Source organism: Armigeres subalbatus, chromosome 1 (genome assembly GCF_024139115.2).
Source record: "Armigeres subalbatus isolate Guangzhou_Male chromosome 1, GZ_Asu_2, whole genome shotgun sequence".
In the NCBI taxonomy this organism is placed as follows: Eukaryota; Metazoa; Arthropoda; class Insecta; order Diptera; family Culicidae; genus Armigeres; species Armigeres subalbatus.
Genome location: NC_085139.1, coordinates 294766063 through 294785163, shown reverse-complemented (window position 1 = coordinate 294785163; position 19101 = coordinate 294766063). Strand labels below are relative to the sequence as shown.

The 19101-nt window shown below is 38.5% G+C and overlaps 2 protein-coding genes across 2 annotated transcripts in view; one reads left to right on the top strand and one right to left on the bottom strand.

Moving 5' to 3' along the window:
• The window catches only part of LOC134207741 (ubiquinone biosynthesis monooxygenase COQ6, mitochondrial), an 83243-nt gene that overhangs the window by 39078 nt on the left and 25064 nt on the right, over positions 1-19101 (top strand). The gene's annotated exons all lie outside the window — the stretch shown is intronic.
• Positions 460-19101, bottom strand: part of LOC134207739 (transient receptor potential channel pyrexia) — a 36286-nt gene continuing 17644 nt past the window's right edge. Inside the window, exons 2-6 of the mRNA XM_062683599.1 lie at positions 3543-3624; positions 2925-3469; positions 1659-2865; positions 955-1593; positions 460-894 (exon numbers count right to left, since the gene is read on the bottom strand). Coding sequence (XP_062539583.1) covers positions 508-894; positions 955-1593; positions 1659-2865; positions 2925-3469; positions 3543-3569 — 2805 coding nt within the window. The 5' untranslated portion in view covers positions 3570-3624 and the 3' untranslated portion in view covers positions 460-507. The remainder of the gene's footprint in view (positions 895-954; positions 1594-1658; positions 2866-2924; positions 3470-3542; positions 3625-19101) is intronic.

The following is a 19101-nucleotide window of genomic DNA, read 5'->3' as shown; positions in this document are numbered from 1 at the left end:
ATACGTTGAGGTTGGAAAGCGAATCCCATGCCTTCATTCATAGGTTCCCTGTGTAATTTTGAAGTATACGGCCATCATGCAAGAATTTGCACAGAAATTCTTCACAGTTATCACAAGAATTGTTTATAGTTTCCACGGAAAATTCATTAGAATATTGGCGAAAAAATCCAACGAATTCCCCTTGGAAATTCTGAAAAACTTCCCTTGGAAATTCCGAAGGATTTTCCTTTGAAGTTCTGAAATATTTTCCGTGAAAACTCAAAAAAAATCTGAGAAATATCTCTTAGAGACTACAAAAAAAATCACAAGAAAACTCCGAGTGATTTTCCAAGGGAATTTCCAATGTAGTTGGTTGTGTCAGAACTGTTTATCTGTTCTATCATACACCAGAACTGGGCTAAGATATGCTGTCCTACGATAACAACGTTGCTTCTATACAGGAGGATCTTCGACGAGAAAACATCTTTAAATATATTTCGAGCATCCTACTTGTTCGGCATATAAACGCTAGGACTTTATGTCATTTGGAGACAGCTGCTGCGTCTTTTTGACCCTAACGTTCAGCGAATCGATCTCCTTGGACAGCTCATCCAACTTCTTCAATATCTGCTGCTGGGTGTCCTCGATGGCTCTCAGCTGCAATCCGGAGCTGGCTCGCGTTCCATCAAACTCGCTGGACCGGTTCGCGGCCGTCGTTAGGTAGGGATTCTCGGAAACCGTCCGTATTTTGCAGTTCCGAAAGCGTTGCCTTCGCAGGGTTACTTGGGCGTCCTCGTCCACCAGCTCCTGGAACGTTCGCAGGTTGCGGTGTGTTCGCTGACGTTTCATCGATTGGTTTCGCTCGCGGCGCTCGGCGACCAGCTTGTAGATGGAGGTGATGAGCTCTTTCGGAATCTGAAAGATTTGTAATTATAGCATTGTAACATGTATTTAGTATGGCTTTCAGTTTCTTACCCGCTTTTCCCTGGGATCGTTAGGCTTCACCCTGAAGTGCAACCTTAATCGGGACGTCTTCAGCAGAGCAATCTTCTGGAAGATGACCCACAGTCGAATCGGCGCCTTTCTCAGAATTCGCGAGAACATCAATCCTTCAAGTCGAGAGATCAACTCCGCTTGTCTGGACAGCCGATCCAATCCGGCAGACTGCTGCAATCCCTGAATATCATTGACGGCCAAACCGACCAGCAGGTTCGTCAAGATGACCGTCACCAGCAGTACGAACGCCAGAAACATTGCATGAGCGGTCCCCGGGTACAAAATCTTGATGTTCTCCCCGTAGAAAATGTCTTCGAATTCCAATTCGCCGGCCATCATCACAATAGTCTTCAGCAGACCTCGCAGGATTCGCTTGAACGAGATGTAATTCGGAAACAGGACGCAAAAGCTCAATCCGAATGCCACCACTAGACAACAATACGCCATTAGGAATTTGGAGAAGTTGACCGCCACGGTGGTGAACATCTGCACGTAGAGACCGAAAATCGGAAATCGTCCCACGAGCATCATCAATTCCAGCCACGTGAGGAAGATGACGACCGCCGCCACGTGATGCTGCCAGGTCGGCACCTCGCTGATCTCCCCGGTTGGGTTTTGCTGAAATACAAAATGTCAAGATCAACAATCGATAAGCAACCAAGAGGAGACTTTCGCAAACTCACCGTACACAGAAATATCCCAATCACGATGCTCCATTGCAACCAGTTCTCCCAATATCGGACGTATCCGATGAACCCGTGCATCATCTGGAATATCTCCTTCGTCATCATGACTACGTTCAGGAAGATCACAATGTAGCCAATAACGGGAACATGCGCGCCCATTCGACAAACTCGCTGTCGGCAGTCCTTGACGTACACTGCGAGTACGTACGCGGTGAAGAGTAGCACGAACAGCCCGTGGTAGAACAAGCTGAACAGAAAGAACTTCCGTATTCGTCTCCACTTGAGCAGCAGGAAGGTTTCACACAGCGGATGTTTCAGGATGCGCCGTTGTCCGACCTCGATGAACGCCAGCAGCAGTTCCGTTTCGCCGCGATCGTTGTTCGGTACCAGCGGTCGAAAATCCAGCCGAATTTCGCAGTCAACGTCGCCGATTTCGTGAATGCTGTTGACACTTATGGCAGCGTCCAGTTTATCGATGTACTTCGGGATGATTTCTGGGGTTCGGCGGATGATGAAGGACAGCGCGGAAACGCCACCGTTGGTACGTGCGGTGATGTCGGCACCGTATTCGATGAGCATGAACGTGCAGCTGCTGAACTCGTTAAGAGCGGCGATATGGAGGGGAGTGTAACCGAAGTTGTCCGCCTTGTTGACGTCGACTTTGGCTTTCAGCAGACTGAGGGTGCAGTCCCAGAAGCGGGACTCCTTGACGATGGATGCGTGCAGAGCTGTTCGACCGTCGCGGTAGATTGCGTGGACGTCCGCGTTATGGGTGATGAGATAGGTTACCGTTTCGTGGCACTGAGAGAGGCAGGCGAGGTGCAGTGGGGTTTGCTGGTCGCGGTTGCGGGCGTCGATGTCCGCACCAGCGGCGATGAGAAGCTTGACGCATTCCAAGTAATTTTCCGATGCAGCCAGGTGGAGCGAGGTTATTTTCTTCTGACCGTACTGAGAGCGTGCGTCGGCTCCGTAGTTCAGTAGAAGGTCCATGCATTCCACGAAACCGTTGGCAGCAGCTACGTGTAGCGGCGTTTGCGTGTATACTTGAGGAGTGTTGGGGTTGGCACCGTTCTTGAGCAAGAATTCAACGCATTGTTTGCTGTTGCGTTGGACGGCGTAGTGCAACGCGGAATGTTTCTCGATACCAGCGTTGATGTCGACGCCTTTGGCTAATAGGAGAGTGATGCTTTCGATACTTCCGCAGCTGTAAGAAAGAAGGAAAATTAGACGAGCAAACTCCATTATGAAACGATTCTTGCTTACCTGGCCGCACAGTGTAACGGCGTAGCTTTCCTCTCTTTATCCCAAATCTGCGATTTAGCTCCACGTTGAAGGAGAACTTCGACCGCTCGGTAGTCTCCAATGTAGCACGCCAGATGGAGTGCGGTTCGACCTCCTGGATCACTAGCATTCACGTTCACCTCTGCCATTTGCAGCAATTGCTTCAACAGCACATGTTTACTAGCCCAAACGGCCAACAGCAGCATGCTGTCCAAGTTGTAGCTGTAGTCCGCAAGAACGTCGTCTACCGGGAGCAGACTGTCCAGCAGTTCTCCGATTTGCTCAGCGTCCGGTAGCTCCTTGAGCGAACTCTCCACCTCGGCAAAGACCCAGATTTCGTCTTGACCTTCGCGACTGCTACTGCACAGATCGTGTGGCTGATTCGGCGAGGAGATCTCCACTCCCGCAACGTCGCTTTCGCTGGATATGCTCATCCGGTAGCGATGATCAAGCGGGCCCGTTTCTTCGCCTGCCTCATCGTCCTGGCAATACATGCGGTACTCGTCTTCCCATTTCATCTCATTTTCCTGGAATAGCATCAATAATTTAATTGAACATTTTAGAAAGCATTCAAGCAGATCGTAGATCACGACAACTCACGATAATCGAGAACCGAACCGCATCCATAGTTATGCGAGGGATTATCCCTGCGCCTACAATACGTTCGCGAACTCCGTCTTTCCTACACAGTGCGTCAACGAGTGAAAATGTGAACGAAAAACAAAACCCATAACCATCGGCGCTAATTTTCACGCGCACCCTCTCCTAATCGATTGCCCGTATTATGCCGCACGCATTCGCAAGCGGAGGAGGGCGGGCAGCGTCCAAATGAGAGCGGGACGGAAAGTAAACAAATCTCGGGAGAACGTCGATCGATTTGCTGCCCCCTGCTGTCGCGTTCGACGTAGCTGTTATGGCGAAGTGGATCGCGGCGAGCGTGATCGCGTTTTGCGGCGGCTGTTTGGTATTTTGGGATGCGGGAGGGACCTGGAGGGAACCGGCTGATGTTTGACATGAGCTTCCGATCCCGATTTTTGCGTGTGCGAAAGCAAGTTTCCCCCTCCCGGGTTTCTGGGTTAAGTTCGCGAGCACCACCGATATGGACCGATCGCGGAACGTCGTTTTAAATTTGGCGCGTACACAATCCCGAAGAATTATGCAGAATCATTGTCACGGAAATGTCGATTGTAATTTTCAGCTGGACCTTGATCAAGGTGAGCCCGTTTAGTGCGCGGCTTTGGCGCGAAAAGCATTAGCCGACATGTGATAATCGATCTTGATTTTCTCCGGCGCGCAATGGTCACCGGTTACGATTTGTATTCGGTGGATAGTCATAAAAGTGGGAAGTGGATGGTCAAATGAAATCTGACCATATCTCGGTTTCATTGTTGACAACATTTTGTTTTTATTTTAGAGTTCTCTTGATATAAAATGAATAAAAAAGTGAAATATTAGGAATTCTTAAATTTTAAGAATTCCATGCAACATTATTTGAATTTTTGTGAAATGAAACAAAATGAAATGTGAATAAAAATCTGAGAAATTTACTCCAAATACTGTGAATTTCATTCGAAATTTCGTAAATTCTATTTGAAATCAGGGTGTCGACTACCTGGGAAAAAAACTTAGAAAACCAGGAATTATCAGGGAAATAATGTCAACCACCTATCAGGGAAATCAGCAAGAGACAATTGTATTCATATAGCCTCTCAACTGAAGAAGAAGCAGTCCATACACAGTGTTCAACTTGAACTTTTGTGTTCAAAATGTACTATGAAAATAATAAAACTATGGCCTACTATGTGCCGTCCTTTTGAAATAGAAAAATTGTTTTGCAGTATTTTGTCTATAACAGTGGTTCTCAACATTTTTCTTTAGATGTACCCCTTCGCTCTTTTGCAATAATTGAGATACCTCTTATTTTTTTACTGTAAATAAAATAAGTGTAACTCATAAGATATATGAAAATGCAACTGAAAATTAACGGGATATATATCTCCATAAAGTTGGCCGAAATTGTCATTATTCCGAGGCGGCTTTCGAGCCACCTTAAGGGAGGTTTCTGAGCATCGTGAAAGATGCCTCTGAGCACATTTGAACGTAGGCTTTCAAGCCTCTAGGAAAAAGAATTCAGAGTCGCTTGAAGAGCTTCTTGAAAGGAGGCTTCCGAGCTTCTTGAAAGGAGGCTTCCGAGCCTCCTGAGAGGAGGCTTCCGAGCCTCTTGAGAGGAGGCTTCCGAGCATCTTGAGAGGAGGCTTCCGGGCCTCTTCAGAGGAAGCTTCCGGCCTCTTCAGAGGAAGCTTCCGGCCTCTTAAAGGAGGCTTCCGGCCTCTTGAAAGGAGGCTTCAGGGCCTCTTGAAAGGAGGCTTCAGGGCCTCTTGAAAGGAGGCTTCCGGGCCTCTTGAAAGGAGGCTTCCGGGCCTCTTGAAAGGAGGCTTCCGGGCCTCTTGAAAGGAGGCTTCTGGGCCTCTTGAAAGGAGGCTTCCGGGCCTCTTGAAAGGAGGCTTCCGGGCCTCTTGAAAGTAGGCTTCCGGGCCTCTTGAAAGGAGGCTTCCGGGCCTCTTGAAAGGAGGCTTCCGGGCCTCTTGAAAGGAGGCTTCCGGGCCTCTTGAAAGGAGGCTTCCGGGCCTCTTGAAAGGAGGCTTCCGGGCCTCTTGAAAGGAGGCTTCCGGGCCTCTTGAAAGGAGGCTTCCGGGCCTCTTGAAAGGAGGTTTCCGGGCCTCTTGAAAGGAGGTTTCCGGGCCTCTTGAAAGGATGCTTCCGGGCCTCTTGAAAGGATGCTTCCGGGCATCTTGAAAGGAGGCTTCCGGGCCTCTTGAAAGGAGGCTTCTGGGCCTCCTGAAAGGAGGCTTTCGGGCCTCTTGAAAGGAGGCTTTCGGGCCTCTTGAAAGGAGGCTTTCGGGCCTCTTGAATGGAGGCTTCCGGGAAGCTAAGAAAGTGGCTTAGAGTCCTTCTGCAATGAAGCAACTGAGCTTTTCGAATGAAAAGCCTTCATGTCTTTCAAATGGAGGCTTCCGTACATTTAGATTCTAAATTTTTGTTCAGAAGCATATTCTTATCATATCATTCAACATTTTGTTTCGGTCATGAAGGTTGGATAGAATTTATTTAAATTTATTCATTCGTCGTTCTGTCCTCTAGATATTTTGTCCCACAGCCCTTCATCCTCTGTGTTGGTTGTGGAAGGCAGGTTATAATAGTCTTTGCGTTACTGATCGCCATGCACATTATGTGCAAAACAAAAATTTGAAATGTAAAAAAGAAACAATTATCAAACCTTTATCACTAAGTTTTGATTGAAATTATAATCAGGGATTGCATTCAAAAGAGAATGAAAAAAAAAAAAATCTTTGTATCCATATACGATATGTAGTTTACTTTGAGACACTTTTTTCGCAAGCTGATAAAGCACTGATTCGAAGGCCTATACGCGATATTTCTTTTAAAAAGCTTCAACGCGGGGGCCCAGGTTTTGATGATGCATTCCAAACTGTTCTACACAGCTGTGCGGTTCCCAACACAAAATGAGCGAAAACAAAGCGAAATTCATCACTTCTCTGTGGGGACTGCCTATCCAATTCTATTTTTTTTTCGCACAAGTATACAAGTTTGATGAATTTGTTATCATGCCTTGTTATGATCCGGAACAGTTTATGCCTTTCTTTTATCGTTGTGCGTTATCTATTAAGAGCGATGCAAACCCTGATTATAATACATCCGTCATTATGCATTTTTTTTACCGAGGTACCTCCTGGGCCTGGCGAAGGTACCCCAGGTTGAGAACCGCTGGTCTATTGCCAAATAATGGTTTCACAAACTCAGTTTGTTCTAAGATAAATTAGAGTACAAATTTCTCTTTGATTTCATAAAAAAATATCCGGATTCGGCTGATATTTGACAAAGTTAGAGCGTTTGTAAAAATGATTTTCCTCGACAAAAATTTTTTTTTATCAAATTTTGCATATTATTATCATTTGGAGTTGATTTCAAGAAATATGATGTTTCACAAAGTTTTCATAAATTTAATACTGAAGAGATTATTAGAAAAATGCCAAAATTATGATTATTTCTATGAAAGTGTAAACATGATGGTCTAGAAATCAACTTAAAGGCCTTTGCGCGACCTTTAAGCTTCAATATGTTGGCTTTAAACTCTGAGGCTACTTTTTTTACCATAAAAAAGCTTTACCGTGTCAGCGTCATTACTGAGATCTCGATAAAAAAACAATTTTGCCGAATTTCGGGAAAATATTGACTTCGTCAAAGTAAAAAGATTCATTATATCTCGGCTGTTGAAACCACGGCGAAAATTTTCATGAGGTTGTCAAAATAATTAAAGTGTGAAAGGTTTTCTGTAGTTTAATATACTTTCTCAACCGCAGAAGTTTCTGGTGGGCTTGAACACTAGCTCAGTTAAACTGGGGCGCGTGACTCCCCAGATTTCTTTAAGTTTAAATAAATTTGACTGAATTCTATAAGCAAGAACAGTTTCAATTTATTTCGATTTAATAGTTCAGTAAGATCGATTGAATTATTCGTTTACTTGCATGTTCCAAATATGTTCATGAAAATACTTATTTTTATATTGATTTTTATTATTTTTATTTTTTTTTTTTAAATTTTTTGTTCTTTATTAAAATGTCTTAAAAAATTCTCCGAAAATGTTATAAGTAAACCTTCAGAAATTCTCTTTAGAATATCTCCAGGAATTTCATCTAGAAATTATTTCTACCAGGAATTCCTTCAGAAATTTATTTGGATGTTTCTCCTCGGTGCTCTTTTAGATTTTTTTTGCAGAATTTTCTTTTAAGATTTGCATCAAAAATTGCTTCAGGAATTCAAGGGAAATTATTTCACGAATTTCTTTAGATATTCAATCAGAAAATAATTCTAAAATTCTTCCAGGATTTTTTGGAAATTCTTTCCGAAATTACTAAGACCCTAATTCTTTCGGAATTTCATTTAGAATTTTCTTCAAAAAATTCTCCAGAAATAATCTTTGAAGGAATTTCTGAAACAATTTCCAAAGGATTTCCTCAAGGATTTATTAAATGTTAGTACCAGTCATAAGACGAATTTAGTACTTTTCTATTTAATACGTTACACTGAAAACGACATTACAGTTTAAAGTTAAAATACGAATCTTTAAAGTTTGCAACATGTTGCAATTAAATGTAATACTTAGTATTAAACTCATCTTATGACAGGAAAGGAAAGGAAAGGAAAATTAAATTGTGATATAATGATTGCGTTGTTTTCACCAAGACGCTTATATTTAAACAACTATTTATTATATCCTGTGCAATTCTTATTTTCCTTTTGTAATATTTTTTTTTCAATTTTAAAACCCAAAAAAAACATCTCTTTACCGATCGATCAGTAATACAAATAACGTTTTACCGATGATATTGTTAAACTTATACCGACGTCCTTGTCTTGTCTTGTCTTAGCAAATGCACAGTCAGTATTGAAAAGCCGACGTCCTGTTATTTAACTGCCATTCACGGTGTTGAAATTACTGAACACGTCGTCAATTTGTTACCGAATTATATATATAAATAATAAAGGAATCTTTAAAGAGATCCACGAAAAAAATTCTAAAGGTCCATATGAAGGAATTTCCATAGAAATTTCTTATGTTTTTGCCTTTCTTGTACAACAAAGTTGTACCGAAAGGCTATAGGATTACTCCAAAAAACAACTTTTGATAGAAGGCCCGGAGACCCATACCGATCGACTCAGTTCGACGAACCGAGGTGATGTCTGTATGTGTGTATGTATGTGTAAGTGTACACATTTTGTAGACACACTTAAACATACTGTCTGAACCTTATAGACTCGGAGACTACTGAAACCAAGATGAATACACCACTAGGTGTTCCAATCTGCCAAATTCACGATTCAGCCATCTTGGATTTTAGTATGGGAGAGCCAGCCGGTTTGTTTTCGTTTTGCACTGAAAATGAATTTTTCTCTTCTACAAACTTGACAGGTTGGAGCACCTACTACTGTATTCATCTTGACTGAAACGGTCGGCGTGAAAATTTGAATGCAGAGGTTTGCTGGGCCGGGGAAGGTTCCTAATATGATTCGAGACCCCTCCCCGCTTTGGAAAGGGGGGCTGCATAAAAATGAAACACCAATTTCTTCATAACTCGAGAATTAATCAAGCAAATGGAACCAAATCTGACATGTGGAGGTTTTGGAAGCGAAGATATGTTTAGTTTGGTAGTTTGAAACCCCTCCCCATTCTGGAAAGGGGGACTCCCATACAGATAAAACAGAAATTTCTGCATAACTCGAGATGTAATAAGAGAATAAATCAATTCGGCGAAACGAAGTTCGTCAGGTCTGCTAGTTTTTAAATAAATATCCGGAAGAATTCCTCAAGAAATTACTCAAGGTTTTGCTATGTTGTTTTCCAATGGATTTCCTGCAGGAATTTTTGAATGAATTTCTGATATAATGCCTTTACTAATGAATTCCTCGAAGTATTTACAATAAAAGTCTGGAGGATTTTCCGTTGGAGTTTTTGGATGAATTTCTGAGATAACACCTTGATGAATTAAAAAAAAAAAAATCTGAAGGAACTTCTTCCAAAATTTCCAGATATCAAAATACAATAAAAATCGTAAAGTTTGAAACTGCCTAAAGTAAGGCAATACAATATTTTAGCATTTCATGTTATCAAATCTTCAAAGTTTCAGAATGATGTCACAATAATAATCTTCATTTAAATAACGTTCAATCTCAATTTCCCATTTACCTATTAAAATAATTTATACCTTTTTTTTTCAAAAATGAATAAAATCCTCTGCACTATGTATAACTCAAACCCGTGTAAGCTGCTTCTAGATGTTATGTGGTCAATGTATTTTTGGAATCTTGGAAATTTATTGAAAACGACATCCTGGAAAATCTGTGATATTCGTATTTTATTCAACTTTCTGCGAATTCCATTCGATATTCTGTAAAATTAACTCAAAATTCTGTTAATTTGTAATTCAAAAGTCTGTGAATTTTATTCAAAATTTCAGAGAATTTCTTTTGATTTTCAGCAAATTTTATTCAAAAATTTTAGAATTTTATTTGAAATTTTGCGAATTTTTCACAATTCTTTGATTTTTATTCGAAATTTGGCGATTTTCATTTAATATTCTGCAAATTTCATTCAAAATTCTGTGATTTTCATGCTATTTTCTTCGAATTTCTTTAGAAATTCTTTGAATTTCATTCGGAAACTTTCGAATAATTCGGAATTTTATTTGAAATTCTGCAAATTTCTTTCACAAATTTTCACAATCTCATTAGAAACTCGAAATTGTGCAAATTTTATTCGGAATTCTGCAAATTACATTCAAAATTCTGCGAAATACTCATAATTCATTATTTATTCAAGAATCCTTTGAAATTCTCGAATTTTATTCGAAATTCTTTGAATTGCATTCTAAATCCTTAGAATTTCATTCAAAATTCTACAAATTTCATTCGGAATACAATTCAAAATTCGATTTTCAATCGAAATTTTGTGATCTTTGTTCCAAATTCTGTGAGTTTTGGAAATGCAGAGGAATTCATTTGAAATTCTTCAAATATCATTCAAAATTCTTTGAATTTCATTCGAAACTTTTTGAATTTCATTTGAAATTATTTGGATTTCATTTAAAACTAGCTTTATGTACCCGGCCTTGCTCGGAATTGCCAGTTTGATTCGCAGTTTTTTTTTCACAATCGGAAAATGAATAAACCAATTGGTCAACAGGATAATTGCGTTTTCTTATCGATACTTCATCATTTGATCAAAGAAGGCAGATTTAATTTGAAAACATTGACTGATTTTGAAGAAGGAACAAACCCAAAATCGCCTTATTCCGGGCAAACGTCTATTTCTAAAGAAGGAAAAACATCCACCGATGCCTTATTCCGGGCAAACGTCTATTTTAAAGAAGGGATCACATTCACCATCCAGAAGGAAACACATTAATCATTGCTTTTCACGTTGGGCAAACCATGATTTCGATAAATGGTTGAATTGATCGATAACTAAACAATACAATAATGGGTTCAGAAGTTAGGCTGGAGCATACACACAAACATACAAACATTGAGTTTTATATATCTCGGCAACTTATTCAAAACGACGTATGTGATTTTGTAAACAAAGATGCATACGTCGATTTGTCAAATATGATGACACTCCACGCAAACCAACACAACGAACATGTAGCCGAAACCTTCCCTACCTGTATGTGGCGATAGTTTGCGTGGGAGTGCTATCAGATTGCAGAAATCAACGTTTAAATTTTTGTTTACAAAATCACATACGTCACATACGTTGAATAAGTATCCGAGATATATAGATAGCTAATAGCTATATGTATCCGGCTTTGCTAGGGACTGAAAAGTAAGTTATAGAATTAAAATGTCCAATGCTGTAGCACGAAACCCACAGAGGTAGATCTACCGGTCATAGAATTGAACCTTTGTATCAATATATTTTTATATCTTTGTTTGGCCCTTCCACCTTTTCAATAAACATCTTCCAAAAATAGAGAATAAGTGTACCAAATCTGGTTGAAATTTATCCTGGGAGTTACACTGAATTGCTCATTTTTAAAGACAACCCTTCCCCATAACTTCCCTTTTTCCAAAATGACCCTCCCACCTTCTTTGTTATCTTCTCCTTAGGATAGAAAATGTGTGCACCAAATTTGGCTGAAATCGGTCCTGGGAGTTGGGTGTTACACTGAATTGCTCTTTTCTAAGGACAACCCTTCCCCTTACCCTCCCTTTTCCCAATGATCATCCCACCCTTTGTTATTTTCTCCTTAGGATAGAGAATGTGTGTACCAAATTTGGATGAAAGCGGTCCAGGGGTTCAAAAGAAACACTGAATTGCCTGTTTTCTGAACAATACCCCTCCCCCCAGACCCCTCCTCTTTTTCCCAAATTACACTTCCATGTGATCGACTTCTCTTAGTGAATATGTGTACAATATTTGGTTGATATGGGTACTGGAAGTTGGGAGTAACACTGAATTGCTCGTTTTATAAAAACAACCCCTCCCCCCCATACCCTCCCTTTTTTTACAATGACCGCCCCACCCCCTTTGTTATCTTTTCTTTAGGGTAGAGAATGTGTGTATCAAATTTGGTTGAAATCGGTGCAGGGGTTCAGAATTTACTCTAAATTACCCGTTTTCTGAACAATACCCCTCCTCCAGACCCTCCCCTTTCCCAAAATCTCTCATATGATTGTTTCCTTATAGTGAATATGTGTACAAAATTTGGTTGAAATCGGTCCTGGGAGATGAAAGTTACACATAATTGTTCGTTTTCTAAACAAAACCCTCCCCTTTCCTAAATGACCCTCCCACCCCTTTGTTAACTTCCCCTGAGGATAGAGAACGTGTGTACCAAATTTGGGTGGATTCGGCCAAATGGTTCAGAAGTAGTTAGCGAACATACATACATAGATTGGTTTTTATTTATAGATAGATAGATTCTTCGTATTGCACACAAACTCTTCGAATATCATTCAAAATCCTATGAATATCATTACAAATTTCATTTGAAATTCTACAAATTTCATTTGAAATTCTACAAATTTCATTAGAGATTTGATGAATTTAGTTCAAAACTCATCGAATTTCATTTAAAAATTCTACAAATTTCGTTCGAAATTCTGCGATTTTAATTCGAAATGCTGCGATTTTCATTCGAAACTTTGCGAATTTAAATTTGTACAAATTCTACGAACTTCTGCGATTTTCATTCGCAATTTTGCGAATTTCATTCGAAATTTTCTGAATTTCATTCGAATTTTGCGAATTTTATTTGAAATGCTGCGAAGTTCATACGCAACTGTGTGAATTTCATTCAAAGTTCTGCCAATTTTATTTGAAATTCTGTGACCTTTTTTTAAATTTCTGTAGTGAAATTCAGAAGAGTTCAATCGAATGCTGCAAATTTCATTTGAATTTCTACAAATTCGTTTCAGATTTGACGAATTTTATTTGAAGCTCGGCGAAATTCATTTGAAATTCGGCGAATTCCATTCGAAATTCTGCGAAATTCATTCAAAATTGTGTGAATTTCAATCAAAAGTTCATGCGATTATGTGAACTTTTTTTAAATTTCTGTTAATTTCAGAGAAATTCAGAGGAATTCATCCGAATTTCTGCTAATTTCATTCCAAATCCTGCGATTTTCATTCAAATTTCTGCAATTTTGGGAACTTTCGAAATTCTAGGAACAGTGAACTTCATTCAAAATATTGTAAATTTCATTCAAAATTCTTCGAATGTTATTCAAAATTCTGCGACATTTATTTAAAATTCTACGATTTTCGGCGATTTCCATTCAAAACTCTGCTAATTTCATTCGAAATTGTATGAATTTCTTTTCAAAATCTGTAAATTTCAGTGAAAGTCAGAGGAAATCATTCGAAATTCTTCTAATTTTATTCGAAATGCTGCACCTTTCATTTGAAATTCTGCCAATTTCATTTGAAAATCTACAAATTTCATTTGGGATTTGACGAATTTAGTTAGAAGCTCGACGAATTTTATTTGAAAGTCTGGGATTTTCATTCGAAATTTTGCGAAATCGAATTTGTAAAAACATTACGAATTTCTGTGATTTTCATTCGAAATTCTACTAATTTTATTCGATGTTTTGCGAATTCCATTCGAAATGCTGCGAATTTCATTCGAAATTCTGTGAATTCTAATTTCCGTAAATTTCAGTGAAATTCAGAAGAATTCATTCAAAATTCTGCGAATTTCATTCGAAAATGAATTTCATTTAAAATTCTTGGAATTATTTTTTTTTCGAAATTCTGTGCATTTCTTTCATTCAAAACTTTGCAAAAATATCATTGAACAATCATTCAAAATTCTGTGAATATAATTCATGATTTCATTCGAATTTTTCGAATTTCATCTCAGATTCTGCAAATTCCATTCGAAATTCTGTGAATTTCATTCCAAATTCTGTGAACCTAATTAAAAATTCTGTGAATTTCAGAGTTATTCACTCGAAATTCTGCGAATTTCTTTAGAAATTCTTCAAATTTCATTTGAGATTGGACGAATTTAGTTCAAAGCTCAACAAATATCATTTAGAATTCTAAAAATTTCATTCAAAATTCTGCGATTTTCATTCGAAATGCTGCGATTTTCATTCTTAACTTTGCGAATAGAAATTTGTAAAAATTCTACGAATTTCTGCGATTTTAATTTACAATTTTACGACTCTCATTCAAAATTTTGCGAATTCAAAATTTTGTGAATTTCATGCGATTTTGCGAATTTTATTTGAAATGCAGCGAAGTTCATTCGCAATTTGGTCAATTTTATTCGAAATTCTGTAAACTTTTTTCATTTTTTTTGTAAATTTCAGTGAAATTCAGAAAAGTGCAAAGTGAAAAGCGCAAGAATTCTGCAAATTTTATTTGAAATTCTGCAAATTTCATTCGAAATTCTACAAATTTCGTTTGAGATTCATTCGTAATTCTGTGGATTTCTTTCAAAATATTGTGAATTTCATTCGAAATTATTCGAATGTCATTCAAAGTCACTTTAATTCGAAATCCAATTTCATTCAAAATTCTACAAAGTTCATTTGAGATTTGACGAATTTAGTTCGAAGCTTGACGAATTCCATTTGAAACGATTTTCATTCGCATTGCTGCGAGTTTCATTCGAAATTTTGCTAATTTGAATTTGTAAAACTTCTACGAATTTCGGCGAAATTCATTCGAAATTTTGCGAATGCTATTTGAAATGCTGCGAATTTCATTCGAAATTCTGTGAATTCTAATTTTTGTAAATTTCAGTGAAATTCAGAAGAATTCATTCGAAATTCTGCGAATTTCATTTCAAATGGTGTGAATTTCAATAAAAAATCTGGTATGTTTTTAAAATTTCTGTGGATTTCATTTGGAATTTGGAATTTCATTCAAATTTTGCAAATTTCATTCGAAATTCTGCGAATTTCATTCGATGTTATGCGAATTTCATTCATTCTGTGAATTTCTTTATTTTGCGAATATGATTCGAAATTCGATTTTTTTTCTTTCGAAATACAAGAAAAAATTCAAAAAAATTCGAATTTCATTCAAAACTTTGCAAAAATATCATTGAATATTCTGCGAATATCATTCGAAATTCTGCGAATATCATTCGTGATTTCATTCGAATTTTTCGAATTTCATTTAAGATTCTGCAAATTCCATTCGAAATTCTGTGAATTTCGAGTTTCCAAATTCTGTGAACTTTATTAACTTTTTTCACAAAAATTCATTGGAAATTCTGCGAATTTCTTAAGAAATGCTACGAATTTCATTTGAGATTTGCAGAATTTTAGTTGAAATTTCACGAATTTCATACGAAACTCTACGATTTTCATCCGAATTTTTGCTAATTTCATTAGAAAATCTGCGTATTTTATTTGAAATTCCGACAATTACATTCGATTAATTTTATTCAAAATCACCGAATTTTGAAATAAAAAAAATCATACGAATTCTCCGAATTTCATTTGAAATTCGTTTCGTGAATTTTATTAAAAATTTCGGATTGCATTCGAAATTCTACGATTCTTGATTGAAATAATGTGAACTTAATTCATTTGAAATTCTCAAATGCACATCGCATTCTTTTTTTCAATCGTAACGCACAAATTTACTGTCAACCATGTTTCGCATCCCACAGTTGGCACAAAAGGCACGCTGACGACGCCGCTTCTAACAAACCTCTTCTAACCTGTCATCGGTCGTTATGGTAACGTGTTGTGTGCGCGTTCGCCTGCCTCAAGGATCGCCGACTTAGGTGACAGAAGAGTGCCGCCTTTGCGCGCCCAAAATCAATTAGATTCACACGAATCTCTCCCAGCCCCAAACAACTGAGGAGCTACGGGTCTGTAATGAGATACCGGATCGGCCGGCTGTGGAATGCTTTTATGGCGCCAGCTTTTACAAATTGAAGACTATTTTCGACCAATGCTTCACGGTTGGTCCGTTTTGCGAAGACGAACCGGCATCGAGTGTTGCCGGACTCATAGGTTGAAGGTGGGAAACCGATCCCGATATGGATAGTGCTAAGAGCGTGGCTCAAGCGGATCCCAATCGCGCCATGTGTTAACTTGGAAGTGATATTCATATTTGATCAGGTTCAAGGTCGACGTTCGTCGTCGTTGCATTTGGCGATTGCAACCAAATGAAGATTCAGCATGTAACACGCGGACGAATAGTGAGAAACGATCGTTTGACATATTACATGCAGCTGGTCAACTGGATCTCATACCTACTGTGGGAAAGAAAAGACATCGTCTTGTAGGCAAAACGTGGTTTTTGAACTTGATCTACGCGTACGGCTGTTGGTCTTCATCTGCTGGTTGGCGGAAATATGTTTTCTGTCGGAAAATATTTATAGGTCCGTTGTCGATCGGACTCAGATTGTAAGTGAAGTGGTGGTATCAGTCACACGAAGTGGAAAGATCCTCGCACTTGCAACGAAGATGATCGAGTCCGATGCTTTTGCGTAAACAAATAATCTCAGCTGGGGGATGTTCAGTATCGATTACGGATTTTTTGCGATTTTGTTAAGTGGCGGTGTGTGTTCACAGCGGAAGAGTTGTGACGAACATGGTCTTTGTTTGTAGATTTATCTCTGCATGAAGGATTTCAAGTGTCAACTGTTTGAAATTTGTTTTTAGTTTGCAAATTTAAATGGAATTATACACATTCGAGCTTCATTCAGTCATTTGGCTTTTTAGTTCGATGTTTTGACCCTTCCTTCGGAAGTGTCTATAATTTCACTTTGTATGCGTTACGCAGGTGTGTTACGTATTAATCTATCAAGAAATCTCGTGAATTATTAAATAAAATGTATGGTATTTGAAACAAATTCACTTTGACATTGAGAATATAATTATAACAAATGATATGATATGGAATTATGCCTATTTTTCTGATTTGTTTCAAAGAAACAAATGATTTTTATTGAGGAACATATAGAAGCATGTACAAAAAAATCTTCTCAGAAAAGCAAAAACGTAAAAATTGAAAGGGATTTCAAAAATTTCTTCAATAGAAGCTAGATAAGCAAATGTGAGCATGTTTTGAGACACTAATAGATCACTTGTATGCATGTATGTGTGCGTATGTGTGCAAATTCTGAAATTTACTACCATAAAAATCTCGCTCATTTTTAAGGTATTGAACAAGTTTAGTTTTACCAAATTAGGCATCCATAAGGTGAAATATATGTTATTATTGAACGCTATTGAGTTTCGCTCAGATCAATGACTGATTTAGTTAGTTCTGGATTAATTAATATCGAGGTCTCGAAATTACGAATACAATACATGCAACCAGCGTTACGATAGTTGCTAACCATGTCACAATAGTTATTCAATCCGACGAGCGCCTTATAGATAGGCAGCATGAAGTATAGTACGATATCATTCGTTAAGTTGTCACTCAACCCAAGACATCCGCCTATGGGTAGGCAATTATTTTGTCACTTTCACGGTAATTCGCCGTGGGAAGCTAAGTAGTTTTATCTCGTTTAAATACTGGAGACTGAAAAAAAAAATCCTTATAACTAAGGAAGGGTCAAAATCTCACTGTAGGTGGATTAATCTGGGTTTTTATAAAATGTTTCTATTAATTATCAGGCGATGGCCTATGTAATGTACGTATAGGCCACCTCCATTCTAATTATGCACGTCGTTGGTCACCCAACTCGTAGTACAATATTTGTGTAATCGTTAAATAATAGCAATTAATTGCTCTAACAGACTGATGAAACATCAACATGAATATCAGGCTGATTAGACAAATATTTGATCCTTCACGAGCATCATCCAGTTTGTCAATAGAAATATGTATCACGACAATAAATAGTATCGGTGACCACGATAGTTGAATAAATTCTTCCATGTACATTTTTTAAATATGCATGTGTGTGATCTTTCAGATATTATTTTTAAATCATCGAACCAACCCCAAAAATGAATTTGAATAATTTAATTTTGACCCATGAATAAAGGATAACTTTGCATAGAACTTTGAGAACGGTACACAACAACATAATGCCGCGCCAGTTATTCCATACAGTCACCCAGGTCACCCTTTTTGGGCACCTTCACCTTCACCAAGGTATCTTACTTGCATCCAATCTACCGGGAAAGTTGTGGTTTCCAATAAAGAGGCTGCACTCATAACAAAGAGATGAAGTGTCAAAATTGGAACAGCGCATTTGCTGTCAAATCAGTTGTTCCAATCGAGCACAAGGTTGTTAAAGGTAGGAGTATTGCGTTAGTTTCCAAGATATTACAAAATAAACAATGCAATAGTTGAGCAGATGTCATGGGATCAGCTTTGAGCATCTCGGATGTTATGTGATCGACCCTTGGGGCTTTATGCGAGCAATGATGGAGCTTCCGCATGGACGTGTGTTATACGCCAGATCCTAGGTAGATCATGCCGAGATGGTGGTGGCATTTGAAGTATGGGTACTCTAACGAGAAAGATTTTTCACAAGAGGATCCAAAATGAATGATCCCACTGGTTTCGGAGCTCATAACACATTTCATAGCGCCTCCTTTAAGCTCCATGAACCTTGTTCCGTATACATAGCAGAGCTTGGGGCTACACGCTATACAATAGAGTATATTGCGGATTGCCTTTCTACCTCTATCACCCGACCACTACTTCATCTTCACTGAAAACAATTCAGTCTGTGAAGCCAACTAAGCACTCGGCGTATCTCCTGACTAGGATTAGGGAAGGCTTGAGTGGTTTGTCAAAACGCTCCTACACCATCACAATGGTATGGGTCCCATCGCATCGCTCCATTTTGGGTCATGAGAAAGCGGCCAAAATTGGCTAAACTTGACAAGTTGGCCACTCGTCCGGCTTTCAATGGAGGACATTAGAATCCAGGAGGACACCATCCCCAAAATTTCCAAAATAAAGATAAAATAAACAGAATGGGAAGAGGAGCGAAACCTAACGCAAATATATTTTTTATCCGATTAAACAACAATGACGTCCGTTTGAATTATAAATTTTAGACATCATCTGCGTTGTCTTTGCCTTATCACAACACGCTTCACGATAGAGTAGTACATTCGAATTTTGGTGCGTGAAT